The sequence below is a fragment of the Lineus longissimus genome, chromosome 1, assembly GCF_910592395.1.
Source record: "Lineus longissimus chromosome 1, tnLinLong1.2, whole genome shotgun sequence".
In the NCBI taxonomy this organism is placed as follows: domain Eukaryota; kingdom Metazoa; phylum Nemertea; class Pilidiophora; order Heteronemertea; family Lineidae; genus Lineus; species Lineus longissimus.
The window spans coordinates 20,067,565-20,091,752 of NC_088308.1; the positions used below are offsets into that span (position 1 = coordinate 20,067,565).

At 40.0% G+C, this 24,188-nt stretch overlaps 3 protein-coding genes across 5 annotated transcripts; 2 read left to right on the forward strand and 1 right to left on the reverse strand.

Moving 5' to 3' along the window:
- Positions 1 to 166: 166 nt before the first annotated feature.
- On the reverse strand, positions 167 to 11,289 carry LOC135491044 (thioredoxin domain-containing protein 15-like). The gene is made up of 4 exons (XM_064776684.1): positions 11,192 to 11,289; positions 9,315 to 10,263; positions 8,709 to 8,839; positions 167 to 1,495 (listed from the first exon to the last, which is right to left on the reverse strand). Exons 1-4 carry the CDS (start codon positions 11,247 to 11,249, stop codon positions 1,284 to 1,286), a joined length of 1,350 nt encoding a protein of 449 aa, XP_064632754.1. The 5' UTR covers positions 11,250 to 11,289; the 3' UTR covers positions 167 to 1,283.
- LOC135491022 (uncharacterized) lies at positions 1,899 to 8,498 on the forward strand. 3 transcript variants are annotated; one of them, XM_064776648.1, is made up of 2 exons: positions 1,899 to 2,473; positions 6,401 to 8,498. In XM_064776648.1, the coding sequence occupies exons 1-2, from the start codon at positions 2,212 to 2,214 to the stop codon at positions 8,242 to 8,244; spliced, it is 2,106 nt and encodes a 701-aa protein (XP_064632718.1). In that variant the 5' UTR covers positions 1,899 to 2,211; the 3' UTR covers positions 8,245 to 8,498. The 3 variants fall into 3 exon arrangements, with proteins under 3 accessions (XP_064632718.1, XP_064632727.1, XP_064632736.1); XM_064776657.1 differs by lacking the exon at positions 1,899 to 2,473 and adding an exon at positions 3,969 to 4,458; XM_064776666.1 differs by lacking the exon at positions 1,899 to 2,473 and adding an exon at positions 5,641 to 6,000.
- A 422-nt stretch (positions 11,290 to 11,711) lies between the features above and the next one.
- Positions 11,712 to 19,151, forward strand: LOC135491066 (very long chain fatty acid elongase 6-like). Its single transcript, XM_064776715.1, has one exon. It carries the CDS (start codon positions 11,854 to 11,856, stop codon positions 12,706 to 12,708), a length of 855 nt encoding a protein of 284 aa, XP_064632785.1. The 5' UTR covers positions 11,712 to 11,853; the 3' UTR covers positions 12,709 to 19,151.
- The last annotated feature ends 5,037 nt before the right edge of the window (positions 19,152 to 24,188 follow it).

A 24,188-nucleotide genomic window follows, 5' to 3' on the forward strand; every position in this document is an offset into this window, starting at 1 on the left:
CGTACTCGTGACATAATAATCACAGGTTATTAGATCTCAGACAAATGTGTGCATGTTGAGTCAGAAAATGGTGTCAACTCAGTCTGAGTTTTGACATCAATGCACAATGTCAGGGGGGAATATGTCATCAAATAACAACTCAAGTTTTTCTAAAAACAATAAACAATTTTATTATTCAAAGTCAAATTTCACAACAAGAGAGCCAATAAATTAGACTAAGACCGGAACTGCCAAGCAAATCTACGACAGGAGCAGGAGATGGAGGACCGTTGAAGTATCCCATTACCAAAAAACACAAAATCTCATATAATAAAGACGTGAAAATTTGACGGTTTACAGTGATATGTTCCTGCCACAACTTTTTGCTACTGTGTACAAAGGTCACGACACAAAGCCAAGCCTAAACGGCATCCAGAATGATTTTTCATCTGATTAGAATTGCTCATCTGCACCAGCCTTTAGCATCACTGGTATAGATATATTCAAGACAGATTTCAACATGTTAATTTTGGTCTGTCCTTAAAAACATGCTTTGCCATAACCCACCAAATCCGTTGAAACAGTTCCATGATAAGAAAACTAATACATCTTTGATAATGCTACAACATTTTGAAATGGTGAACCAAATTTGTACGTCACGAACAAATATTACCGAAAATAGTGATGATGTTCAAACAACATTTTAATACTGATAACCTATATCAAATTTGCCCATTGAGCTATTAGGATGAGAATGCATCCAGTTGCAAGTGCATGCGTATGTAGGGTGCGGCAAAAAAAATGAAACTTTACTCGTTGCTGAGTTAGGTTATTTCAGAACTGTGTCTGAATGGTTCCTGATTTTTGGACAGATGGCTGAAAGAAAATCAGCATTGATTGTCTTACTGCAGTTAGAACCTCTCTTTTGAGGACACCTTTAAGACTGAAAAATGTCCTCAATTGAGAGGTGTCCTGATTGCATTATGGGGTGTGGAGCATTTTTTTTTGACTAGAGAAGAACATCTCAAGGAGTCAAAGTGGACACTTCTCCAATAAGGACATCATCTCTATAAAGGACACTAGTTTTGGTCTCAAATTGGTATTTTCTATTCAATTTGACCTGTCTGTAATCAGGACACCTCTTGATCAAGGACAATACTTGTCAGTTCCAAGGGTGTCCTTAGTAGAGAGGTTCTACTGTATGTGGTTCAGGTATCCCATATTAAAAACACAACGCAGATCATCCAAAAGCCAAATGTCAGAAAATCGGATATGACTTTAATCTTTTGTGAAATGTCTATTGTCTAATCAAGATGTTGGTGTTCGAGCCAAAGGTGTTGAACTTTCTGCCAAAGTTGCTGCCCCGAGTTTGACTTGACCACCATGTACGTGACACAGATGATGATGAATACCCAGGCCAGTAGGAGGAGGTAGTCGGGATGATTTGTGGGTGTGCTTGGTACTGGACCTTCAAAGTCGGCGTCAGTGAGGTTGACATCAGGTAGCGGTTTGAAACCTGGAGAAGAATTTATAAGAATTTTAAACAATTTAAAAGTAATTTGGTGAATTTTTTCATAGTCCACTTGGGGGCTGAAAATAATGGACCATGACCATGTGTCTTTTAGGTTGTAAACCCTTGTCTTAAATTCCATCTTATAATCTAAGATCCACGTACTGCACATTATTGGAACAGCAGTGCACTACGTGGCAGGCCTGTGTAGCTAAATGGTCACACATTTTTGGTATTGATTAACTCCAGATTAGTGCCACCACAAATATTAAAAAAAACATGGAGCGCAAACCAATGTCTGTGCCATGGTGATATCATTTAGTTATACAATACACTGGACTTGCTAGTATTCAGTTCAAGGCCCTCATATTTCCTCCAAGGACGCATAGAACAAATCACTTATCAACTTACAATGCGGATTGTCATTGATTGCAATGATTATCATCATGTGCCAGCTGGAATTCGTAACATGAATAGATACATCTACAATAATACATCTACGGCAGAACCACTCTATAGAGGGTACACCATTATTGGAAATGACAATACTGTCCTTAATTGAGAGGTGTTACTATGACAGGTCAAATTCAACTAAATTGATCCTTTTACAAGTCTTTCAAATACCACTCAGGAATAAAAATATCGAGAAGTGTCCTCAGGTGCGTGGAAATTAAAACGTTTACAAATGTGTAGACCCCAGCTGACACAGAGTCAACAAATACATGAATACAGTCTCTTTGCACACTGATTGCCGTGGACATTTCCTCAAAGTCTCTGGGAGGAGAAGATATACAAGGATTAACTCAAAACGGACTAGCAAGAGAGGAGAAATGATGAAAACGCTCAAAGTTCACAGACCCAAGTTACGTTTGACTTTCAGGAGGGACTACATTGGACCAATGGATAAGATGATGGAAGCGGAAATTCCATCTCATGTTGATCAACAGATCCCTTCAGTCGATCAGCACTGCATCCAATCGATGGGTAAGTCCTTGAACAACGATTTTTGTAACGTCTCATTTTGGCCTGCCAAATAAGAGACTGGGCAATATCCTGGTGACCTCTCTTCTGTCTTTAGGCCTATCAATCAATAGCAGGTTATATCAGAAACGCTTCAGAATGGGCTTTAGAAATAACACCAACATTATTTTGAATACACAAGAGGCATTTTCTCAAACCAATGAAGTCAACAGATAATCCTTTGAATTCTTTATTTGGAGCATTATTGCGGGTTTTGAAAGACTTCACCGCCCAATAGAGAATAGACGAGAATAGTGACTGGAATTGTTACATAATCCACAGAGGCGTCTAATGTTGGACCAAATCCCGAATTCAGTTCAGAGCTCGTGCAGGTCTTATGGTGTAACAGAAGTTGACAACATTTTAAGAGATTTCTGTGAAATCAGCAGAAATTGAGCAGCTGATTTGAAGCCACACCAAAATGAGATACAGTAATCTTCAAGAGAGGCAAGAGATCACATGTGTTGGTAGGTGAATGGGACTGGGTTGACAAAACGATGCAAGTATGCGAATTCTCTGAATGCTGGGTGCTATCTGCCCTGGACATCAAACAATAGGTTACCAAACAAAGTGACGGGAGAAGTCCAGGAGTCTGGGAAGGGGATCGAGGGCACCTTGTGCTTGAATCGGGGTCAACAGGCCCCGGCAGGATACGCTTACCCAACCTCACGTAGGTTTTAAAACGAAATATCTTTACATTACAATAGGCCTTCACAATCGCAGTCAAATATGCCAGACAACAAATATTCTTGCACCAGTCAGAGGCAGCCATTGAAGGCCACAACAACCTGTTGCAAGTGAGAAGGGATCACAATATTGCAAAAAAGTATTTTTCGCAAACCATCTATACTTTTTAAAAAGAGTGAGCTGGGAGGATGTTTGGTTTTAAGATTTGACTCCAGGCTGCGAGCTAAAAATATTAGTACCTGCACCATTCCAGAGGCAAAGCAACAAAGCTAATGCAATATTCAGTGAAATTAGCAATGCTATGCAAATCATTAGGTAATTCCTCCATACCTAATTAGCTACAATGGCCAGCACACCTATAACTCAAAGGTATCAATACCAGACTATACATAGCAATACACAGACCGACAATCACATATGCAGCAGGTCAACTCATTTGAGCCAATCAAACAGAAAACTAAAGATGGCAGAAAAAAAAGGTAAGGACTTGAATCATTTGGGAAAATCAGCAAACAAGCAATGGTATTGGCAATAGTCCATTTAAGTTTTGCCTCCGTGGATTATGCACTTGCAATCATGTTTTAAAGCCTAATAATAGTGAGGGAGCGCTGACTGGTGAATTACCATTCTTGAACTAAACTCTGATATAAAGCTTATAACTAGACTAGAACATTAAAGGGGTACACACGTTCGTAAATACTGGTGGCCTCGGAAAATAGAGATGCAGTTTATGCACAATGCCGTAATGCGGTACATCATGCATACCGGGTAAATATTGGCTCAAAACTCGTGGTATAAATAGTGTCGTTATCTGGTCTACAAAACAGCAATGCTGAAATTTATATTTAGTACCAGTTTATGCATAACTATTTTTCTAATTCAATTACACATTTCAAATTTTTAACAAATGGTGTAGGCTTTTAAAGGACTGTCACCAATGGCATTGGCTGCCCAGTCACCTGTCGCATAACTGGGTCATATCTCCTGTGTTGGTGCTACGCATGATAACTCGTACACGCCTACAACTGCGCAAGATAAAGACCATATCTAAAGACCATATCGTTTCTTTACCAGGAGAACCTTTAAATAAAATATTTGTCCAACCTTGATAATGATATCAGATCACCTAAATAATCATACCTGTGCATGTATGAACAAAATTTAACAGGACATCCAAAGACAAGTTAAACAGTTCACAGACTGGGTCAGGCACTGGCAAGTTGGCAACAAGTTACTGGTGACCAACACTGAAAGTGTGCAAGGTATTTTAAATTTCTGATTCATTTCATCTCTACTTTGCTTCTGCCACTACTATAGTTACGGCATTGACCAAAAATATGTATAAGGTGAGCTCTTATCCTTTTTTCCAACAACCCAAGGCGATTCTGCAGGATTCAGGATGAGCAGTGGATAGCATTGCCGCGGATTGGCGACTAGATTTGCAAAAATGCTAATTGGGAATTGCCCATTTTTCTGACAGGACAGGCATACACCCTTCCCCTGACCCCTGTTGGCAAGTCACCTAGAGTTCATCTTGTTTACATACAGAGGTCTCTGGACTGTGAAGGGTTATTAAATTATATTATACTTTTATTGGCTTTTTCATTACAACTACATGTACAAGAGCCAAAACAACACCGAGTTGTACAGGGCATTGTGTACAGGGTGGCAGATGTCGCAGGCTCTGGAGTCATCATATTTCATACTTATTCTAATCAATGTGATAAGAGCAACCCATGTAGTTACAACCAGCGGGCAGCATTAAAACTATCGTGGCACATTCTCAGATCGAGGATTTTTTACCCTACCCTAGTCAACATGTTGTAACCACTTGGTGAAACCACTTGCTCATTAGCAACATGTATAAGTTGCATAGCAAACACGCATGAAGACACTTATGGCCCGTATTCATTCATCATGTATGACCATTTTTTGAAAGATACTGCTGTTTATTCAACAAAATAAAAACCCTGCTAAGTCAAGGGAAGATAAGTAACATAGTGGTCAGAGCGCTGGGCTCAAAATCAGGTCATAGGTTTGACTCTCGGAAGAATCACTGCTGTTTTATATCTGTGTCCTTGAGCAACACCTAACCATACATTGCTTCCCCAAAATGGGTAGCAGGCTTGCCTGGTAGGTTAACCAGCCGTGGATCAGTCACTTGTTTAATAAAATGCAATGGTATTCCGGATGAGCTCCTGTCAGATGAGCCGTTTGTGGCTCGGGTAAAAAGAAAGCAGACTATAACTATTTTAACCATTTACGCCATTGTGAGCTCAGGTTTTTTAGCTTTCTCTCATTCCCAAAATAGGTCATTATGATGCCGAAACAAAACCTACATAACAGCACAAGGTTTTTAGAACCATAAATCTAAAAAAACTTCATGCAAATATTTATGATCACGCTCAATCCTGCATGTCCTGTCCAATCACTGGCACTTTTAATCATGTCAATGGGGTAATTCCTCGATCATCTACCAACATTGCAAAGGCCTTTATACATGGATACTAAGGAAGTAGAAATAACTTCAAGAGCTCAGGCTTATTCATGGTGATTTATACATAATCAACGAAGGGAAGACACAGGGATGTCAGCCTATAGGCCTATATGAGAAGCGAAATACCCCAGAACTGAGAAACTAGACAAGGAAAGGATGCTTCTACAATGTCAATGGCAGATAAGATGCACAAAGAATTATGTGAGGTAAAGGTAGACCATGCCGACTTATCGACGGTGAATCAGTCCTAAAGTTTCCTCCTTTTAGAAGGATGGATATACGCACAACGACGGTGGATCGGCATGAGGTAGACACCATCACTTTACCTTTTTTAGCATGCGAACAACATAGTGTTAAAAGAAACACACCTTTGCAAGCTGAAAACATTCTAACGTTTTTCCAGGAAGTGACACATCACATCAGTCATGCATCACCTTATTTGAAAATTGATTCTCCATGGTGATAGCCAATATCTTACCCATTTTATAGACTATTTTTCTCTTGGCACATCACTTCCTCTTTTCAAATTCTATAGCTGCCCGTTTTGCTCTATAGTGCCTGTCTATAATATATTAGTGACAGAACATTAGCACAACCCAACCCAAAGTAAAAAGAGTAAGTTTTCAGAAGTATGTGAAAAGTTCCAATTCAAGTACCCAGTACTGGTAAATCCAACTAATGTCATGTACCCCACCTATATTTTTCAGATGAACCACCAGATGTTGTCCCCAGTCCCGACATGATTCCCCGGAGACGACTGTTAAGCTTAGTGGTGGGGATACCACTCAGGCTGAAGAAGTACAGTGAGAGGTCGAAACAGGCAAAGAGACATGTAGTTACCGTCCTTTTGATGCTCATCACTTCCACATTACTTCTGACCCTGTTCATGACGTCATTATCATCACCGAAGGAATACGTCATTCTGGACGATACGTTCGACACACCCGTCTTGGTCGAAAAGGTTAATATCAGAAAATGGAGTGTAGTAGAGAGTCGTTATATTGTGGATAATTTGGACAAGTTGGAAGATATGTTGTTCCGGGACGAGCGGATGCTACAAAAGGCTGCAGGCAATCCACAACGGTTCCGTCAGGACAGCCAAAATGATGATTCTATGAGACATCACTTTGTGCCAAGGCATTCGTTCACTAAACAATTCATGAATGGCATGGAGAATAACTTTGATATGCCCGTCGAAGAGAGCTTGAATGCCCTTGTTGCCAAGGGAAACATCCAAGATGAGGACCCAGACCAAGTCCTCATACCGCCAGGTGTCAGAAATAACATGGTTATGAACAACAAAATCCAGGACTTCCCACAGCAGGACTACATGGGTTACTATGATGATTATGATGACAATGAAATTCCAAGAGCACCCAAGAAGGTTGAGAGAACGTTTCAGTATATTCAGAGTAATATACCAGGCAGAGACAGGCGTGATGATGAAGTTCAACGCAAAACAGACAATCAAGCTGAGTTTGATTTTGAGCTTGTTACAGATGATAACCACAAAGCCAGACAAACAACTCAAAGACCTGCTTTTGTCAGACAAACTTTCATCCACAGCAAAACTATCCACTATTTTCCAATTGAACGAATTCGCAAACAAGACTCGAAAATCCCGAAGGAATTTTTCAACATAAAAACAATAATAAATCCCCATACCTACAGGTACATCATAAATCCTAAAGACACATGTAAACGAATAAATGGTTCAAACATATTTGTCATAGTGCCCATCATAAGTTCATTAGATAACTTCAAGTTACGAGAAACCATCAGAAAAACATGGGGACAATTTTCAGCAGTTTACGGATACCAAGTCCGTTTTGTTTTCATGCTCGGCACTTCCAAATTGACCTACCTTCAGGACTTAGTAAAAAAGGAGAGTGACATTTTTGGGGACATTGTGCAAGAGTCGTTTATAGATACGTATGTCAATTCGACTCTGAAAGCTATTTTCACATTACGCTGGGTACAAACATACTGCGCAAATGCTAAATTTATGCTGAGGCTGAATGATGATGTCATGGTGCACCAATACAAATTCATACAGTATTTACGAGATCGGGGCTTGCCTGACACCAAGTTGTACTGGGGGCAGGTTTTTCATGACTCGCGCGTGGATAAGGGGTTAGCAAAACATGAGTATCGTTCCAATATTCCGTGGCGAGAAGGAAGTTACTATCCACCATATTGTAATGGACCGTACATTCTTATGACAATGGACGTTGTAAAGAACATGTATAAAATGTCCTCACGCACCCCGCTGATGTTTCCTGAAGATGTCTATTATGGCATCTTAGCGGAAAAACTTGGCATCAGGACGTATGATGCCTCCATGCACCTTGTGGACCAATTTGAAGTGCAGAATCCCGTCCAGAAATTCAGAATAGATAGAGATAACACGAGACCAGAGATGATGGGTCACCTTGGTTCTGATGACCAGACACCGATGAGAATGGAATATCTTTGGAAGATGGTCGAGAGAAGGACGAATGACAAGAAGGACTGCGTGAAAAGAAAGTTTACAAAACATTTCATAGGTTAGTACCTTGCGAAAAGTGCTAACTTATGGAATGTTTTGTAAATATTATTTTCAACTATTTCGACGGGAAGTTTTTCGATGGAAGATTCTTCACACATATGTATATCAAACTATGAAGACCCTGACTGGGTCAAGAGTGAATGCAAAAAATATGATTTCCATTTTGGGAAAATTTTGATATAGAATAGCACACTTTTCTACATATCTATCTATCTTTATGACAAGAAGTAAACATTTATAAACATGTAGTCAAGTCATTTCGAGTCGAGTTATTTTTTCCAGCTGACCAAGGAATTTAATCATGAACTATTTGTAGATTCCTCCGAGAAAAATCTTAAATGTTGGGCTTTATGTACAGGTTATCAAGCTCACAATCATAAAGGCAATATTTACTGCCTTAGCTATAGCCTTGGCCTGATACAGCTGTAATAGAACTCTCAGAGTGCGAAGTATGCAGTATCACTCACCAGTTACATTGGACACAAATGCTACAAATTGTTCAAGCGTCCTCTCAGTTTTGTTGAAACGGGTGATCGGACGGCCCCCATGGAACACCATGATGTTTGGAACTGCTGTTGTTCCATATCGAACATTCAGACTGAAAAGAAATTTGCATTCTATAGACATGTAGTAGCAGATTGTTCACGTTTGTGGCCCTCTTTAGCAGGACATTTGACCACTAGCACTGCCTCTGTGAGGGAAAGTCGCTTTGGACACGGTTGGGTCTTGTACATACAGATCTAAACAGTATTGATCATTTAGTTGGAAAGCCCAAGAGGTGGTGACACCTGTTCTCCTGGCAGGAACTAAAATTACCTCAGCAGTGTCATGCCATGCCTTTATTCTCAACCAAGACCCCCCACATTAACCAGTCGAAATCTTAGAATCTTGATTCGAAATCAGGATGCGTTGGCCTGGGAATCCCAAAGGGCACCAACTGTTAGTGTTACATGTTTGATGCGACTTCCCCAGGCTCCTGAAAAACCAATACTTACTGTCTGCAAACACTTGAATCATGAAACACGAGAAGCGTCTCAAACAATGCCCACATAAAGGAATCGTAAATACTCTACCTGCCAAAATGAACAGCATCTATCGCTAACACATCCATCTGTGGGAAAGCTCTTGCTAAGGCATTGTAATGCGGTGCAGTTCTGGCACAAAAAACACACCAAGGGGCATAGAACATCACAATTGTACAAGTCCCTCCAGTTTCCGTCTTTGGGTTTAGTTTTTCATTTAAAATCACATTGTCAACTACACGTACTTCTGCTGTGTCATTTTCAGTAAAATTCTTCCCTACACATTGGATTTTTTTCTTCGTCGAGTCTGTAAAGTTTATATTGGCTGCAGTACCATTATTATCAACCACAGTCTCAGTAATTTTTTCCCCGTCTTCTTTTTCAATGAGCGAACTTTTTTCTACAGTTTTATTTGAGGCAGTTAAATTTTTATCTAAACTTTTCCCATTGGAATCTTGCAATTCTTGTAAAACGTCATACAAAAATCTTAAACTCCGCATAGCAGCTTTTGTTATTTCATCCAAAGAAGTTCTTATAATTTTTAAACTATCTGCTTCTTCTGGGGTTTCCTCTGAATGGGTCGGAATACCCGACGCATCTTTCAGCTCGGCAAACCTGCCATACACTATAGGTTTCCTGCATGTCTGCTGACTTCTATCATCAAAAAGGTTCCTCTCATTCTTAACTACTTCACACTTTCTAGAACTTCCCAACACCTCAGTTAAAAATCCCTCCATTCCAATCGCCATACAAGAACCAGGATTGTTATCTTTTCTCAGTGTGACTGCATCGCCGTCTTCCTGCTGAACATTTTCATGACCACCAGGGTCATTTAAATGATCCTGGTCGTTGATCTGTGCTGCTGTCTTCATTTCAGCACCACTAGGTCTCTCTGGTGCATCAACATAATCTTGTTTGTCTTCACCACTTGCTGCCTGTGGAATGGTTTGGTCCATTGCAAAACCATCTTCTATGTCAACATCTACTCCATGGATGGAAACTGAAATAAATATGATAAATATGTCAAAGAGTCATCAATATGACAATCTTTTACTATAATTCATTTTCTACCCACAGCTGTTGGCAATGGGACAAGCCAAGACACAAGTATTCCTCCATATTTTGGCTTGTGCCCCCCAATCTTTTTAAGTTTTATGCATCGTGAGGATATCACGGACTATGTTCACTACTCTGGCTTGCAAACAACCCCAGAGACATTTCCCTCACTGGCAGCAGTACAAGGTGTAAAACAATAACAAAATGCACCCAATCAGAGCGTCGTTTGCATACAATTCTGTTCTAGTCATTTCATAACTACTCATAGTCATACTGTGGGAACAATATCCAACACCGTATTTACATTGGTTGTCATCACGCCGACGGAAAAGAAAGCACTGTTTTTTCCGAGGTCCTCACTACATCTTCATGGACCTAGGTTCTAGGAATGCCATCCAAGACCATCCCATTTCCATTTGTACTTGAACTGAGGCTGACACTAGTGACATTTAAATTAAAATGTCGGAAGTTGACCTTAAAGTGATGTACGCCTTTCTGGCTTTATTTTAGTAGGCCTAAATGACGAACGGAAATGTCAGGGTTTTTGTGAGCAGGGCCGCAGAACGGAACATAAATACCGGGTTTCTACTTTTTCAGGATCCCTCTGCTCTGGGCCAAGTGACATGCCACGTGTAGATCCAAATCCTCTTTGGGGGCTCAAGAAGCACAACTAACTGTCACTGACTGTGTATACATGATCATGTACATGCTGACATGCATCATTTTGAGTGAACCTATGCACCAAAGTAAAACACTGTTCAAATACATAAGACGTTAAAGGATTTACGAAAGGTTTACATTTTCATGTCCTTAGTACACGCCCCTTCATTCTTAAGCATTCGATTTTCAAAATTCAATTCAGATACACTTACAAACTAAGAAAAGGCAGAGAGAAATGGAGCAAGAAAGTTGTTTCCTAGAAATCGCCATTTTGGATATTCTCCAGTCGCGTCCCCAGGACCAGCTAGATTGCGAGGGGCGAGGTTAACTAGACTTGGCATAAGCGAATACTTTCGATTGGGCGCTGATAGCTAGATTAGACACTGGACACGCAGTTGAGTTGTATTTTGATCAAAAAACCTTCTTATTAACCTCAAATCAGTGTCCATTTTCTCTTTTTTGCAATACAAGGAATAAAACTCCCGCGATTCTCCGAATTGGGTTTGAAAATAATGACCACTCCCTACAGCGTGAAACGGGGAATTCCCACCCTGTTGCCCTATGGTTTTCCAAGCTCGTTTCCAGGTAAACTCCTCGTTGCTTGTACTGGTTTGGATTTACACACGGATTAAACTGTGGTATCGTGGTTGAATACTTTCCATCACACGAGGTAGTTGACCAATAGGGGCACCGTTGACATGGAGCGATAGGCCACGCTTGCATGTGCTTGATTGACGGATAGTGTCACCCGGCGTTCTTTGCTTAGAGGGTTACTAAGCCGCATCTGTCTTGCTTCCCGATTTGTCTTTCTGAACACATTTGCCGTCTAAAATTCTCTATTTCTCTGAACTGGGAGCAGCAACTACTCTGTGAAATGGCTTCAACAGGCGCTCATATTGACTCGATGATAACTGGAGTCAACAGAACTGTAGCTGTGGTGTTTGATTTTGAGAAAAAATGGCTTAGTGAAACTGAGCCATCTTTCATGAATTGGATGCTCAAGAACTGGACAATGTGTTTCATCTATTCGCTTGTCTACATAGCTATTGTGCATTGTGGCCGCATGTATATGGAGAACCGTCCCCGATATGAGCTAAGGCCTGCTCTCACTATGTGGAGCGCGATTCTCGGGGCATTTTCCTTGATGGGCGCCATAAGAACCTGGCCAGAACTGATCTATAGTATCTATGAACACGGAGTCCAACATTCCGTCTGTTCGCCCAGCTATTTCTACGACCCTGTCACCGCCTTCTGGTCATTCATGTTTACGGTATCCAAGGTATACGAATTAGGGGACACCATGTTCATCGTCTTGAGGAAGCAACAACTAATCTTTCTGCACTGGTACCACCACGTTACTGTCCTCATCTATGTCTGGTATAGCTACACGGAACGCACTGCCCCGGGAAGATGGTTCATGGTGATGAACTATACAGTCCACGCCTTTATGTACACATATTACGCCCTCCGTGCCATGAGGGTTAGAATACCAAAGTGGGTCAACATTTTCATCACTGCCATGCAACTATCACAGATGATCATTGGATGTACCCTAAATGTCTGGATCTACCAAATCAAGGAACGCGGCGAAACATGTCATCAGAGTAATGAAAATTTGCAATATTCGTTTGTGATGTATATGAGTTACTTCGGACTTTTTGCCCATTTCTTCTATACGACCTATATGGTAAAGAAGGAGCCAACTGACTCCAAAATCAAGTCATCATGATCACTTGGGACATGAAAAAGTTTTCACCTTCATTACTTGAGTATCGAAATAGAAACTATAGTATGGACAGTTCCCTTCATCTTCTGTGTTCATGGAAGAGTCTCAGTTTGACTTTTGGTGAAAAAACTCTATTACATGCATAGGTTTATATATCCTCAGCTAGACATAATTCTTGTCAATACGCCTCTGATAACTTAGAATCTACAGCACAGTCAGCAGTTTGTGTGCATGCGCATTAATAAATACAATGTACCTGAGGTATAAAGTTATTGCGTAACCGGATACAAAATCAGAAAATTTAGTGTAAACTTCTGTCGTCTGTTGAGCGCAGCACTGTAGATTCAAAGTCCTCAAAAGAGTTGTGAATTACATATATATCATGCCTGTACCATTTCATCTACTAGTCCTAAATTTTGACACCTGTTGTTACTAGTATTCATGCAGTTTCTGTTGATAAGATGCAAAAACCTCAGTGGTCAAGATGTGCATGTAGCATCCTCTTAAAGGAAACCTATAGCGAAATGCTTATAAAAATGGGGAGGTTCCCCGATGCTTTTTCTTGAACACTGTTCAAAATTACCAGAGGTTTACGATAAGATTAATCTGGAGTTAAGAAATCCCATATCATATACAACATGATCAAACATTGGACACAACAGATTGCCTGTCGGACAAATGTGATATGGGATGTACCAAAATGAATATAGAAAATCGATTATCCATTTGTCCGTTCATGTCAGTATGTGGTTTCTGGGATAAAGTATGCACCCTATTCCGTGAAACTTCTTTGGGGAGGGTTTTATTTTATTTTAAGTCAGTGGACTTTGACTGAACAAATATGGAGGACTGTCGTGATTTCAATGTGCTACCGGTATATTTATCGATTTGTAAAATTTTTTATTAGCAATGGATGGGATTTGACCTTGACACCGTCAGAGGTATTGATTTAGCCTGAACACTGGTATTGGATGCGAGCTTTTCCACTGCATTACGACTACGAGCGATCGATAGCTAAGTCTGCCTTTACTACATTTAAACTTGTGATGATTCATGTAGCAACTTACATGTACCAATTGTTTAGTTTTATGTCACTTGAACAGACCCAAAATGAGTGTTAACTGTGTCTAACACCAAACTAAAATGTTGCGGCTTCATCCTGGTCCCATGCATCACTGCCTAAGCAACAACCGGATGGGCAGTAGCTTCAATTCCTCTCAAAATCTATGTGAGGTACTCCCAGTCCCAAGTTATAGAAGACAGGGTCTGTCTCAAGATATGGAATTCAAAGTGAAACTGTATGCGTGTTAATATTCTACAGTTGATGTGCTATATTTACTTATAAAGGGTTCAGCTGCCAATGGGTTAATGCAGCCAATGTCTGTATTTGTTGGCTTGAATACATGTAACTATAGTTTTCTCCTAGGAATTCTATAATTCATGAAGTCAGCCAGGATCTGAGACTCGGTAATGCTTGGCGAAATTATGCATCCCGATTGCTATTGTAAATTCTGTCTGTGATTCTCCTGCATATTCAAGTGGGCTACAGTAGTTTTGATTATTGTTCATTCTGGTACACCGGTACTGTAGCTTTCTTGGTGTTTGTAGCCAAATCAATAGTTCATATCAGCCCAAGATGTATAATTCACTTGTGTACATGTCTTGCTGATAATACATTTTCTGACTCGCAAGCGAAACAGTTTCGAAACATGGCCATCGGCAAATCAACAGAACTGCGAGGGAGTGTCATGTATCATATGGTATAGAACTCCAGCTGCATTGTAGCCAGTGGGTTTGATTAAGAAAACAGATATGCCAGGGGATTTGGGATTGCCCTGTGTCATTCTGAATTGCATATGTAACCTTTAGGCTGGGTGACAGATCCAATTGTCAAACCCAGGAGAATATTCACTCCTTTACTCTCCTCTATCAATATTTATGTTGATTGTGTATTACTGTCTAATAATTCATCAGATATGGTCAGGTCAGGATTTATGGAGTGTCCTGCAAACAAGATGTTTTATTGCAGATTGATAATCACTAATATGAGTGACAAAGAAATGAGCCTGTCTGCAATTAAACCCCTACAGTCATCATTGCCTTTGATATTTTGGCCGCAAAAATCAATCGCAGTCATGTGTGATAATTATTACAGATTGCCGCAACAGAAATCTTGTTCACTGGATGCTTTAGTACTGGACTTGAAAAATCTTTCATGATTGATCGATTTCTCAAGTCTCAAAATTTAATGGCATTTAGGGTTTGAACTTGCTATGCCTGGTGTTATCACTTTAATTGTGTGTGTTTTCTGTCCGTGTAGTAAAGTTTAGATATTTTGATCTTTCTTGATTTCAGTGTTATTTTGATAAACTTTATTATTCTGTGATACCTCATGAGACATATCGATTCCCATTCCAATCTAGACATTGCATGCCAGTCTTGCTGCTGCTATACAAACGATAAACCCTTTTTCACGCACATAAGATTTCCAGTACATGTTTAAAAGGCCTACGCTGTTTGTTAAAAATTTTGAATTTGTAATTGAATTTAAAAATGTCCAATTGCGAAAATACATGCTAAATAAAAAAGTCAACATTGCCGTTGTGTAGACTGATATACAAATACTATGAATACCAAGTTTAAACAAATTTGTATTCATAATAACTGCACCACGGCATTGTGTATTAGTGGATTTCTATTTAACACAAGTGATTACGAACGGCGTACCCCTTTAAAGGGAATCCAAATCTAAACATTTTTAAACAAAAAATATCATTTTCTTTAAAAGATTTAACACCCGACTCAGTTCAGTCGGTCAAGTCATCTGTAATCAACGAACTTTAAAGATAGAAAATGATAGGACCAGTAGAGTGCATACTGAGTACTATTGTACTATATTAAATCATGGTACTTGACTGCTATAACATTCCTTTTTCTCAAGCAAAATCACTAACTTCTCTTCAAAATTTGTTAGAAATACATTTATGGATCACAGGTAGTTAAACTTTTTCGAGATCTCAACTTTGTAAATAATATTTTAATTTGCTTAATTGATAATGATTATTTGGATCACTTTATGTGCTGTCTTAAGCGTATGCTGTCGTACTTGTAGGACACCTACGTCTGAGGTTAGGATTTGCCAAATCATACTCACTGTAAAGTCAAAATAATTTAAAGTGTTATTCCTTTGTGAATTTTTATGTTCATTTATTTCATAGTCACAACAATCATAATTAATATCCATCAATTATTAGTGCTTTGTTGATGTTACAGAATTTGTAGGATTTTCTTTATACATGTTTATGTATGGTGGCTATTTTTCATTTGGGAATGGTGAGAGTTGATGCATTGGCTCTATGAACAAGTTATAATTACATATTCCAAAACACCTTGGTACCAATTCCTTAAAATACTCGAGTGTGTAACTTATACATATTGTAAGAACATGCACTAAATTACGGTGCACTGCCCGCCCCCACTGAAGGTCAACACTAAGGAATATACACCACAATGAGACAATTTCCTGCCACCTGACACTGATAATCTGGTGATGGCATGTTGCAATAATTGAGGGTGTGACAGTTGCCATGGCAACGACAAGAACTTGTCTGATATGTATTTTTTCATAACAACAAATTCCACCTGTTTAGTGGTGGTCGTGTTGTGAAAGGAGATCTCACGATGTTTAGGTATCGGGAGGTGACCATCAGTTACGTCACACCGGGTTTTTATGTCGGTCCTGGCTGCAAAAGGTTTCTTATGTCTCCAGTCCACAAATGACTGGTTATGTAATACACTGTGTATTATTCAAGCATTCTCTTCTAGCTACCTGGGGATGAAAAACTTCGAAGTATGTGATGTAACTGATGGTGACCTGTTCAGGTGACCAGAACAATATAATTATTATTGCAAAAATTATATCTATTCTGATGTGCTTGTCATTCAAATCTGTGTATGGTCCAAAACGTATGTATTATTTGTGCTGTGTGGAGAAACGGTCAAAACAAGAATGAGATCAAAGCTCAAACATGTTGCATGACTTTGCATTCCCTTAGCTTTGGCACAGCACTCCTAGCTGTGAGATGATGAAGATGGATTTTGTCCTGAAATGTTATTGTGTCACTGTAAAACTATAACATATATCATATTGACTAAGAGTGAAGAAAGTAAAATAAAAGAAACTTTGTTTTTGATTCTTCTATTGTTAACATGAATGTAAAAACCCTGAAAATAAATTGCTCATACACATAACATCATGTAATCTTCCCCAAGTTGTCAATTAGCGTTCGTTTTTGATTACTTAGACTGTTGACAATATTGTTCTATCATAAAACTAAAACATGTGAGATGTATTTGTAAACCCTGTTTGCACCACGGATAATGTACGATTTTTTCAGTTCGCTCAAAGACATGGATGCCTGTTTCCTTGTGGGGGTAAGAGGACGAGCCCCCTGGGCATTTCCCCCTTAAATTTAGCACAGAACGTCTCCCCCATGAAAACCTCCCCAAGGCCATATCCCCCTAGACAACTACCCCTGGACATCTGATCTTCGGGGAGAGCTGTGCGAGGGCCATCCAAGCATCCAGGAGCAGATGTCCTAGGGGGAAGATTCCAGGGGTTGAACATCCAGGGGGCACATGTCCTTGAGCAAATGGGGTTCTAAGGGGGGGAGGAATGATGTCCGAGAACCCTTTGTGGGGAACTGATAGTGATTAGTGTAAACTGGGAAAGACTTTATAAGTGAGACTAATTTACCCATTCTGTATAAATGCATCCACCATTAGAATATCAAAATTAGACAGATCGTGATAAGAATAGGATTCTAACTGAACAATAATCTTGATGTTGAAACACAGGCACAGCCAGTTTACAGTATACCATATTTAACTGGGTAATGGTTGATCATTTTGCTCATTTCGCATTTTGCATAGGCTGAATTCCATGTTTGCTGCTTTTAAATGTATCAGAGTTGAAATTTTAGCTAGTTAATGTTCGTGTTTGCCTCCCAAATCACGAAAAAAAATCAAAGATTTGCAAGAATCACTTGGTTTGCAGTATTGTTCTTAAAAGTCAGACATATAAAATACTGGATGTACAGACGTTTTACATGTAGATGTACAGATGTAAGGTTCACATCAGTGTCGGTCATGTGTGTGATTGTAATATACTAGTACCTAGTAACAAATTTCAAATGTATTGCATAATATTTAAAAACCTAGGGCCAAATTCATAAAGGGCGTTTAAGGGTTAGACGTGGGTAACTTCTCTCTAATCAGTTTCAGGGCCTATTGATATTCTGTGAAGATTTACATGACGGACCTGAACCTGTCTATTCAGTAGTTAAACGCTGTTTTGCGCTAAACGCCCTTTATGAATTTGGCCCCTAGTGTCTAAAAGTGTAGCCTTAAATCCACTGCATGATTAGCCATGCGGTCGGACGATCTTACTGCATGATTATGATAAACTTTGATATACTTCTGTTCTCATCGATAAGATTTGTCCACAACACAAGATTTGTTGAATGAGTTTAAAAGTATGATAACAAACTTTGTTGGTCAAACTAAACTTATTTGGGCAAAGTGAACTGGATTTTCAATGTTGTTTGGTGGAAATTGAGGCTTGTGCTTTGAATGTGATGCATGTGAGATGTTGTGCATTGTACCAATGTTATAATGTACACAATTTTGTATAAAAAAACTCAATACATTGCAATTACATGTAGTATGATCTAAGAGCTTTGTTTCCAGAAGTATCCCATAAAATTTCGGGCATGTCATTTTCATTCCTCCATTCTTGGACATGGTCATGAATGGCTGAATAAAACTTTCTCTGTCACCATAAATTAGTCAGATTTAAGCAAGAATTAGTATAAAGGCTTTATTGATTCTTGATCTAGGTGTCTGCAATCTGGAATGTATTTGACAATGAATCAATTTTTTGATATTATTTCCTGAGAATCTGGTATCAATCTATTGCACTACATTTTAAAGAAATATGTCTTACTGTATATGTATCAGAAGATTTGAATATTACTGCTTTTTGATGATGTTATGAATCACCTCTACACTGTACCAATAGTTTCATTTGATGTACATTAGAAACTCTCTATTAAGGACACCCTTGAAACTGACAAATGCTGTCCGTGATAGAGATGTGTCCTGATTAAAGAGGTCAAATTTAATGGAAACAACCAATTTGGGACCCAAATTAGTGTCCTTTATAGAGAGGTGTCCGCAAGGGAAGGTTCCACTCTAGTTAGTGCACCACTGTCCAGAGCTATAGTACTTGGTTAAACAATCAATTGCTGTATCGAATTAGGTAATTGTACAATTGTGGTAATGTGTCTCTGTTAGATGATGTTTAATCGCATTCTCTGAACTATCATACTGCTATTAAATGGAATTATCCTGAACTAATGTAAGGTGTAGGCATTTGTTAATAAAAAGTCAAGTAAAATATGATAGCGTAAAAGACTTATTTAATGGTTTGGCCTAACAAGCTTTGGCTATGACTAAGCAAGTTTTGGAGAGCAAGGCTTCTTGAGTGACCTTTCATTGCAACGAGTAGTAAAAAAACTCTACTTATGGACTTGTTTCTGGAAAAGCTCAAAACTGGATATTATACACCACCCATTAATTGACCGCAGGTACACACCCGGATATCAGCGAGTTGCAGACGAACATACGGTCATGGACACCTAAACTCCTGAGGCAGCCCATTTGCCACCCTACTCCTAGTCATACTTCACAGTATCCGGAGTATGGACCCTTGATCTGATCAGTTCACCACGCCTCTCAGGTTTAAGTGGGCATTCCCTTCGTTTTAAAGAGAGGTTCTAATTTTGCTTTAATTTCAAGTTCTTGCCTAAATGGTGGTAACTTGAGATCGTCAGGCTATATTGAGTTTTTTTTCGTGTGCCAAAAGTTTATCGGGCCTACTGGTCAATATCTAGGACAGTATTAAAATAGGCCAAAATGTACTGTCTGCGATATTGGCCTATTGATTCTTGGGACACGAACTACCTGATAGTCTGACCAAGCGTATCGGGCCTATGGCTCAATCACTTTGTTGACCCGATTATATCATTATAAAGTACATATTTGTCTATGATATAAAAATATGGCGTGATCGGGTGCGAGTACGGTTGCACTAGTATTATGTAACAAACAAAAATGTCACTCTGAAGTTCCAACAGTAAGAAGCGTTTTTAGGTGTTCCCCATATTTCAGTGTTTCCATAAAACTTATTGTGAGAGAGAAAGAGAGAGAGAGAGACTACGACTTTTCAACATTATAGGCGTTTATTTAAAGAAAGACTCTTATAAGCACAGAGGAATGCGTACTTACTTCAAATGTTATCTCCAGTTTAACACCGATACCGAAATAATATAAAAATCGACCTGTCTCGCTAATCGGGCATAATACTTGTGGATCGATCGAGTATTGACTTTGGCAAGCGTCCATGATCGCGATCTCCTGAATGTTTGGCATGTCATCAATCCCAGACGCGTGTACCGCAGGGCGGTTCCCCTGTCCTGAAGAGAAGTTTTTGGGTTATGAAAGTTACCCACTGATCGGGTTGGCGTGCGCTTGCGGGGCTTAATTATCAATACCCGCAAGACCATCTTCCATATTTTCATAAGTGACTATTGGGGTTACTGGCCGGTCTCTCTGTTTGAGAAAAACCTAACATTTTAGCGATGACAGTGCATGGTCAATGGACAGTGGTCAAGGCAATACCCAACTATCGATTGGCCTAGCTGCAGGACCGTTTCCCAAGTCATCAAGTTGATCGATCACCTCGTCTGGCGACATTTAATTGTCCTTGAGATATTGTGGTCCCGGGATATCGGTGCTTCATTTTCAGTTGATCAATTGAAAACCTGGAACCCAGCCTATGTCGCCACACCCCAATCAAAACTTTCAAGTGTTGATAATTGCTTTTTAGTCTGAATATTTGAACTTTCAACGAAACATGTTTGGACTTCACCCCTTTCGTGTGACCACGGTTTTAAGTTTGGCATCCAAAGGTCAAGTCCATCGTACGAAAGCTACCGACATTCCTATTGAGTTTTGGCCACCATCCGATGATGAAAAATCTCAATATTCAGGACTGGGAGACGTTTTTGTGGCAACAATCAATAATAGAATGACGGGATAACACGTGCGGGTTGTGATAATGTCGTTTATTTCATGGTTCAGACTATTATCTTGACGGACATATCGCGAGAAATCTTTCAGGTATATAATATGCCATACATTCTGTCGATCGAATAGTAGAAGCCATGTGTAACATGTGTGATTGTCCCCCATATTTCAGTGTTCACCCACAAAAGGCAGCTGAAGAGAGACCATGGCTTTTCATATAGGGGGAAACGCACAAAAACGAGTCAATATTTTTTTCAGCGTTCCCAAACACGAAACTCCCAGAAACGCCGTTAATGAGTCCGGTGTGGAAGACACACAATGTCTGTAGCTTTCAAACAGACTAAAAGTTCCCCGACAATTAAAAAAGATGTCTCATCGTCTTGTCGATATGGTCTAGTGTCGAGTGCACCAAGGCAAATATCAATATAATCTTCTGAACAAAAATCTACCTGAATCGATTCTGTTTGCAGAGCATGACAAGATTGATAAGAGCACATCCTATGGAAATCGACTCTGGGACCTCGTAAGCGGGGAATGATGGATGATGATATTTCAGCGCGTATCCCTGGCCTAGTAACATGAAGGATTTAATGGGGAAAAATAAATTATTCGAAATATTGTAAGTAATGATTGCTTAATATTATGGCAATTAACCTCTTTTGCTACGGAGCAGTCTGGGTTAGTTTTGGGTTCGAACTGAGGTCTCTAGGCTAATGAATGATTATTGCCAGACCAATCCGCTTTGACATGAGAGCTCGTTTCGTGGACAGTCCACACCGCACTTTCCGTACACCCAAGGTACCGCCTTCTGTGAGGCATTTCATTTCCTTCGACACACCTTGATCCTTTCTCAGGTCTTCCGTCACAACCTGTTTAAGGAAGCGTGGAACATTTTCCTTCCTCTACACAAGGTCTTCCGTCACAACCTGTTCATCGAAAGTGTGGGCCAGTTTCCTTTCTCTTCACATGTCTTTAGTCACAGCCAGTCTTTGCAAAGTGCCGGTGTAAAAGTAAAAAGTGTCCCCCCTGGAAAAAGTGTCCGGCCCTATTGTATTCTGCAATATGGTTCTATAGAGACCCTGACCGTCAATAGCTCAGAGATTGAAGCGCATAATAGAATCCTTTGTTCCCAGACATTTTAACCTAGGACATTTTAAACTTCTACACCGGAAACACACAAAGTCTTCCGTCACAACCAGTTTTATGATAATGTGGGACAGTTTCCTTTCTCTACACGTGGCCTTCCGTCACAACCAGTTTAGGAAAGTGTGGGCCAGTGGGGACGGTGTAAAGGTTTGAAATATCCTAGGATAGAATGTCCAGGGAACAAAGGGTTTATTTATTGACACGGCATGGCCTATAGAATCATATACTATAATCTGTGGACTGGACACTTTTTCCAGATCGACATTTTCTACTTCTGGAACGGTCGCTTTTTCACACTCTTCCGTCACACCAAGTTCCAGGACAGTCTTCCCTACCTCATCACAACCATTACTCTCCAGGTTTTTCTATCTCGACCCGGTAGCCCACCCTGGGCTTTCAATCATGAGTGGTCCTTGCAGAGTGGGGGCGGTTGCACATCTTTCCTAGCCCGTCCGGTCACAGTCAGTTAAAGGATACCGGCTAAAGTTTGCTTCCGTAACAACCAGTTCTAGGATAATGAGGACAGGCGCTTTCTCTACCACAATCCGTTCGTTACAACCAATCAGGGCAAATTACGATAGCTCCCCACTCTATCTTTCCGTCACAAACAGTCCTGGGGTCTTTATGGAGACTGTATCGATTTTCTACTCTTTTGAAACAACGATTCAAGGGGATTGGGGGTAGTGATTGAAATAATAGAAATGGCAGTAAATTAACGTAAAGAAAGACTTTCATTTGCTGCAGTTTGGTGCGACGCAGTAAACCATTTTTGCTTTAGAACATGTAAAATAATTGGTTTTACATGGTAGGAACGGCGTGAACGCAACCAGAAAGTAGAATCAGCTGTCAGATGAATGAAAACAAAACTGGTCTCCTGTCTTGCGCAGGCATCTACAGCATGGCGTTTGTGTATGCAGGCAGTGGGATCAGTCTAACAACGACAGCACTAGTGACGTCACTCCTCATTTGGAATTCCCCAAAACCGCGAGAGTTTCCGAACGAAATACGAACTTTGCCGAAGCAAATTCACGCTGAGACAGGGCGGTTTATTTGAATTTCTTTATTCCATGCGATATTTATGCAAATAAATTTACTACATTTGACATCTAAAGGTAACAAAAGGTTATCCTGATGTACTTTGATTAAGATTAGGCCTAACTTTGGCATTTAACCTTTAATAGGAGTGTACGATTTGAGCAGCAGAAGGTGATATTCTTTTCGCTCCTCTTCTAGGGGACAAAGAATGGTACTTGTCTCTAAGATTGATAGGCAGCATGTCAATTACAATGAGCCTGCAAGTAGGTAGACTAATTGTCAGAGCCAGTTCCGAGTGACATAGTCGCAATCTGTTCGGCCAAGACAGGGATACTAGTGTGAAACCTGGTTCGATTGCATGTCAGAACTTGATCGAGTACCCTGAGGAAACCGGGGTTAGTTTTCGCTCCTCCATCCATCACACAGTTTTGGTAGTGAGTGTTGTGAGCTCCTGATTACACCAGGATTCTAGGAACATGTCACACCCTGTTCTACAGAGACAACTTAGCTGGCAGACAAGTTTTTGGCAACTAGTTCTAAAAGAGGTGCACGTCACAACATGTTCTCCAAAGACAATGATACTTTGTCAGCTGGTCACAATCTGATCTACAAAGACAAAAACTGTGCACTTCTACAGAGACAGGGGGTGATATGAATAAAGACTTGTTAATGTTTTACTTTATGTACAGAAAGGTCAAGTGTTTTGGTACATGAAATTTTTAGTAAAAGCATTTGCTAGTCTTCATATCACCCATCAAAACTTTGGCAAGTGATCAAATGCATGTCACAACCTGCTTCACAAAGACAAGGGTGTTTTGGGAACTGGTTCCAAGGACCCACAACATGTCTCCTATAAGGACAACAGGGTCCAAGCAACAAGGCTCCCAACAACCAGTTTCCAATGACTTGAACCAACCTGTCATACGAAGACAATGTCACCAGATTCAGCGGCATGCTTGTTTCCAGGCAAGAGTGCATTTTTCGTTTGGCTGGTTCCAAGAGACATGGTTGGAATCCCAGCAACAAAACTAACAGGGATAGCATGACTGAGAGCATGTCACAACCTGTTACACAGAGACAGTGATTGTTCCAAAGGACAGCAATAAATTCCATCTGGTTCCTATTCCCATGGTCAGTGAAACACTCGGCCAGTG

Excerpts from the sequence above, each read along its gene's own strand:
- LOC135491022 (XM_064776648.1), top strand. The coding sequence starts at position 2,212 with ATGAATACAGTCTCTTTGCACACTGATTGCCGTGGACATTTCCTCAAA. Across the intron at positions 2,474-6,400 it reads GCACTGCATCCAATCGATGG|ATGAACCACCAGATGTTGTC; the intron begins GTAAGTCCTTGA and ends TATATTTTTCAG.
- LOC135491044 (XM_064776684.1), bottom strand. The coding sequence starts at position 11,249 with ATGGCGATTTCTAGGAAACAACTTTCTTGCTCCATTTCTCTCTGCCTT. Across the intron at positions 10,264-11,191 it reads TCTCTGCCTTTTCTTAGTTT|TTTCCATCCATGGAGTAGAT; the intron begins GTAAGTGTATCT and ends TATTTATTTCAG. Across the intron at positions 8,840-9,314 it reads GATGCTGTTCATTTTGGCAG|TCTGAATGTTCGATATGGAA; the intron begins GTAGAGTATTTA and ends ATTTCTTTTCAG.
- LOC135491066 (XM_064776715.1), top strand. The coding sequence starts at position 11,854 with ATGGCTTCAACAGGCGCTCATATTGACTCGATGATAACTGGAGTCAAC.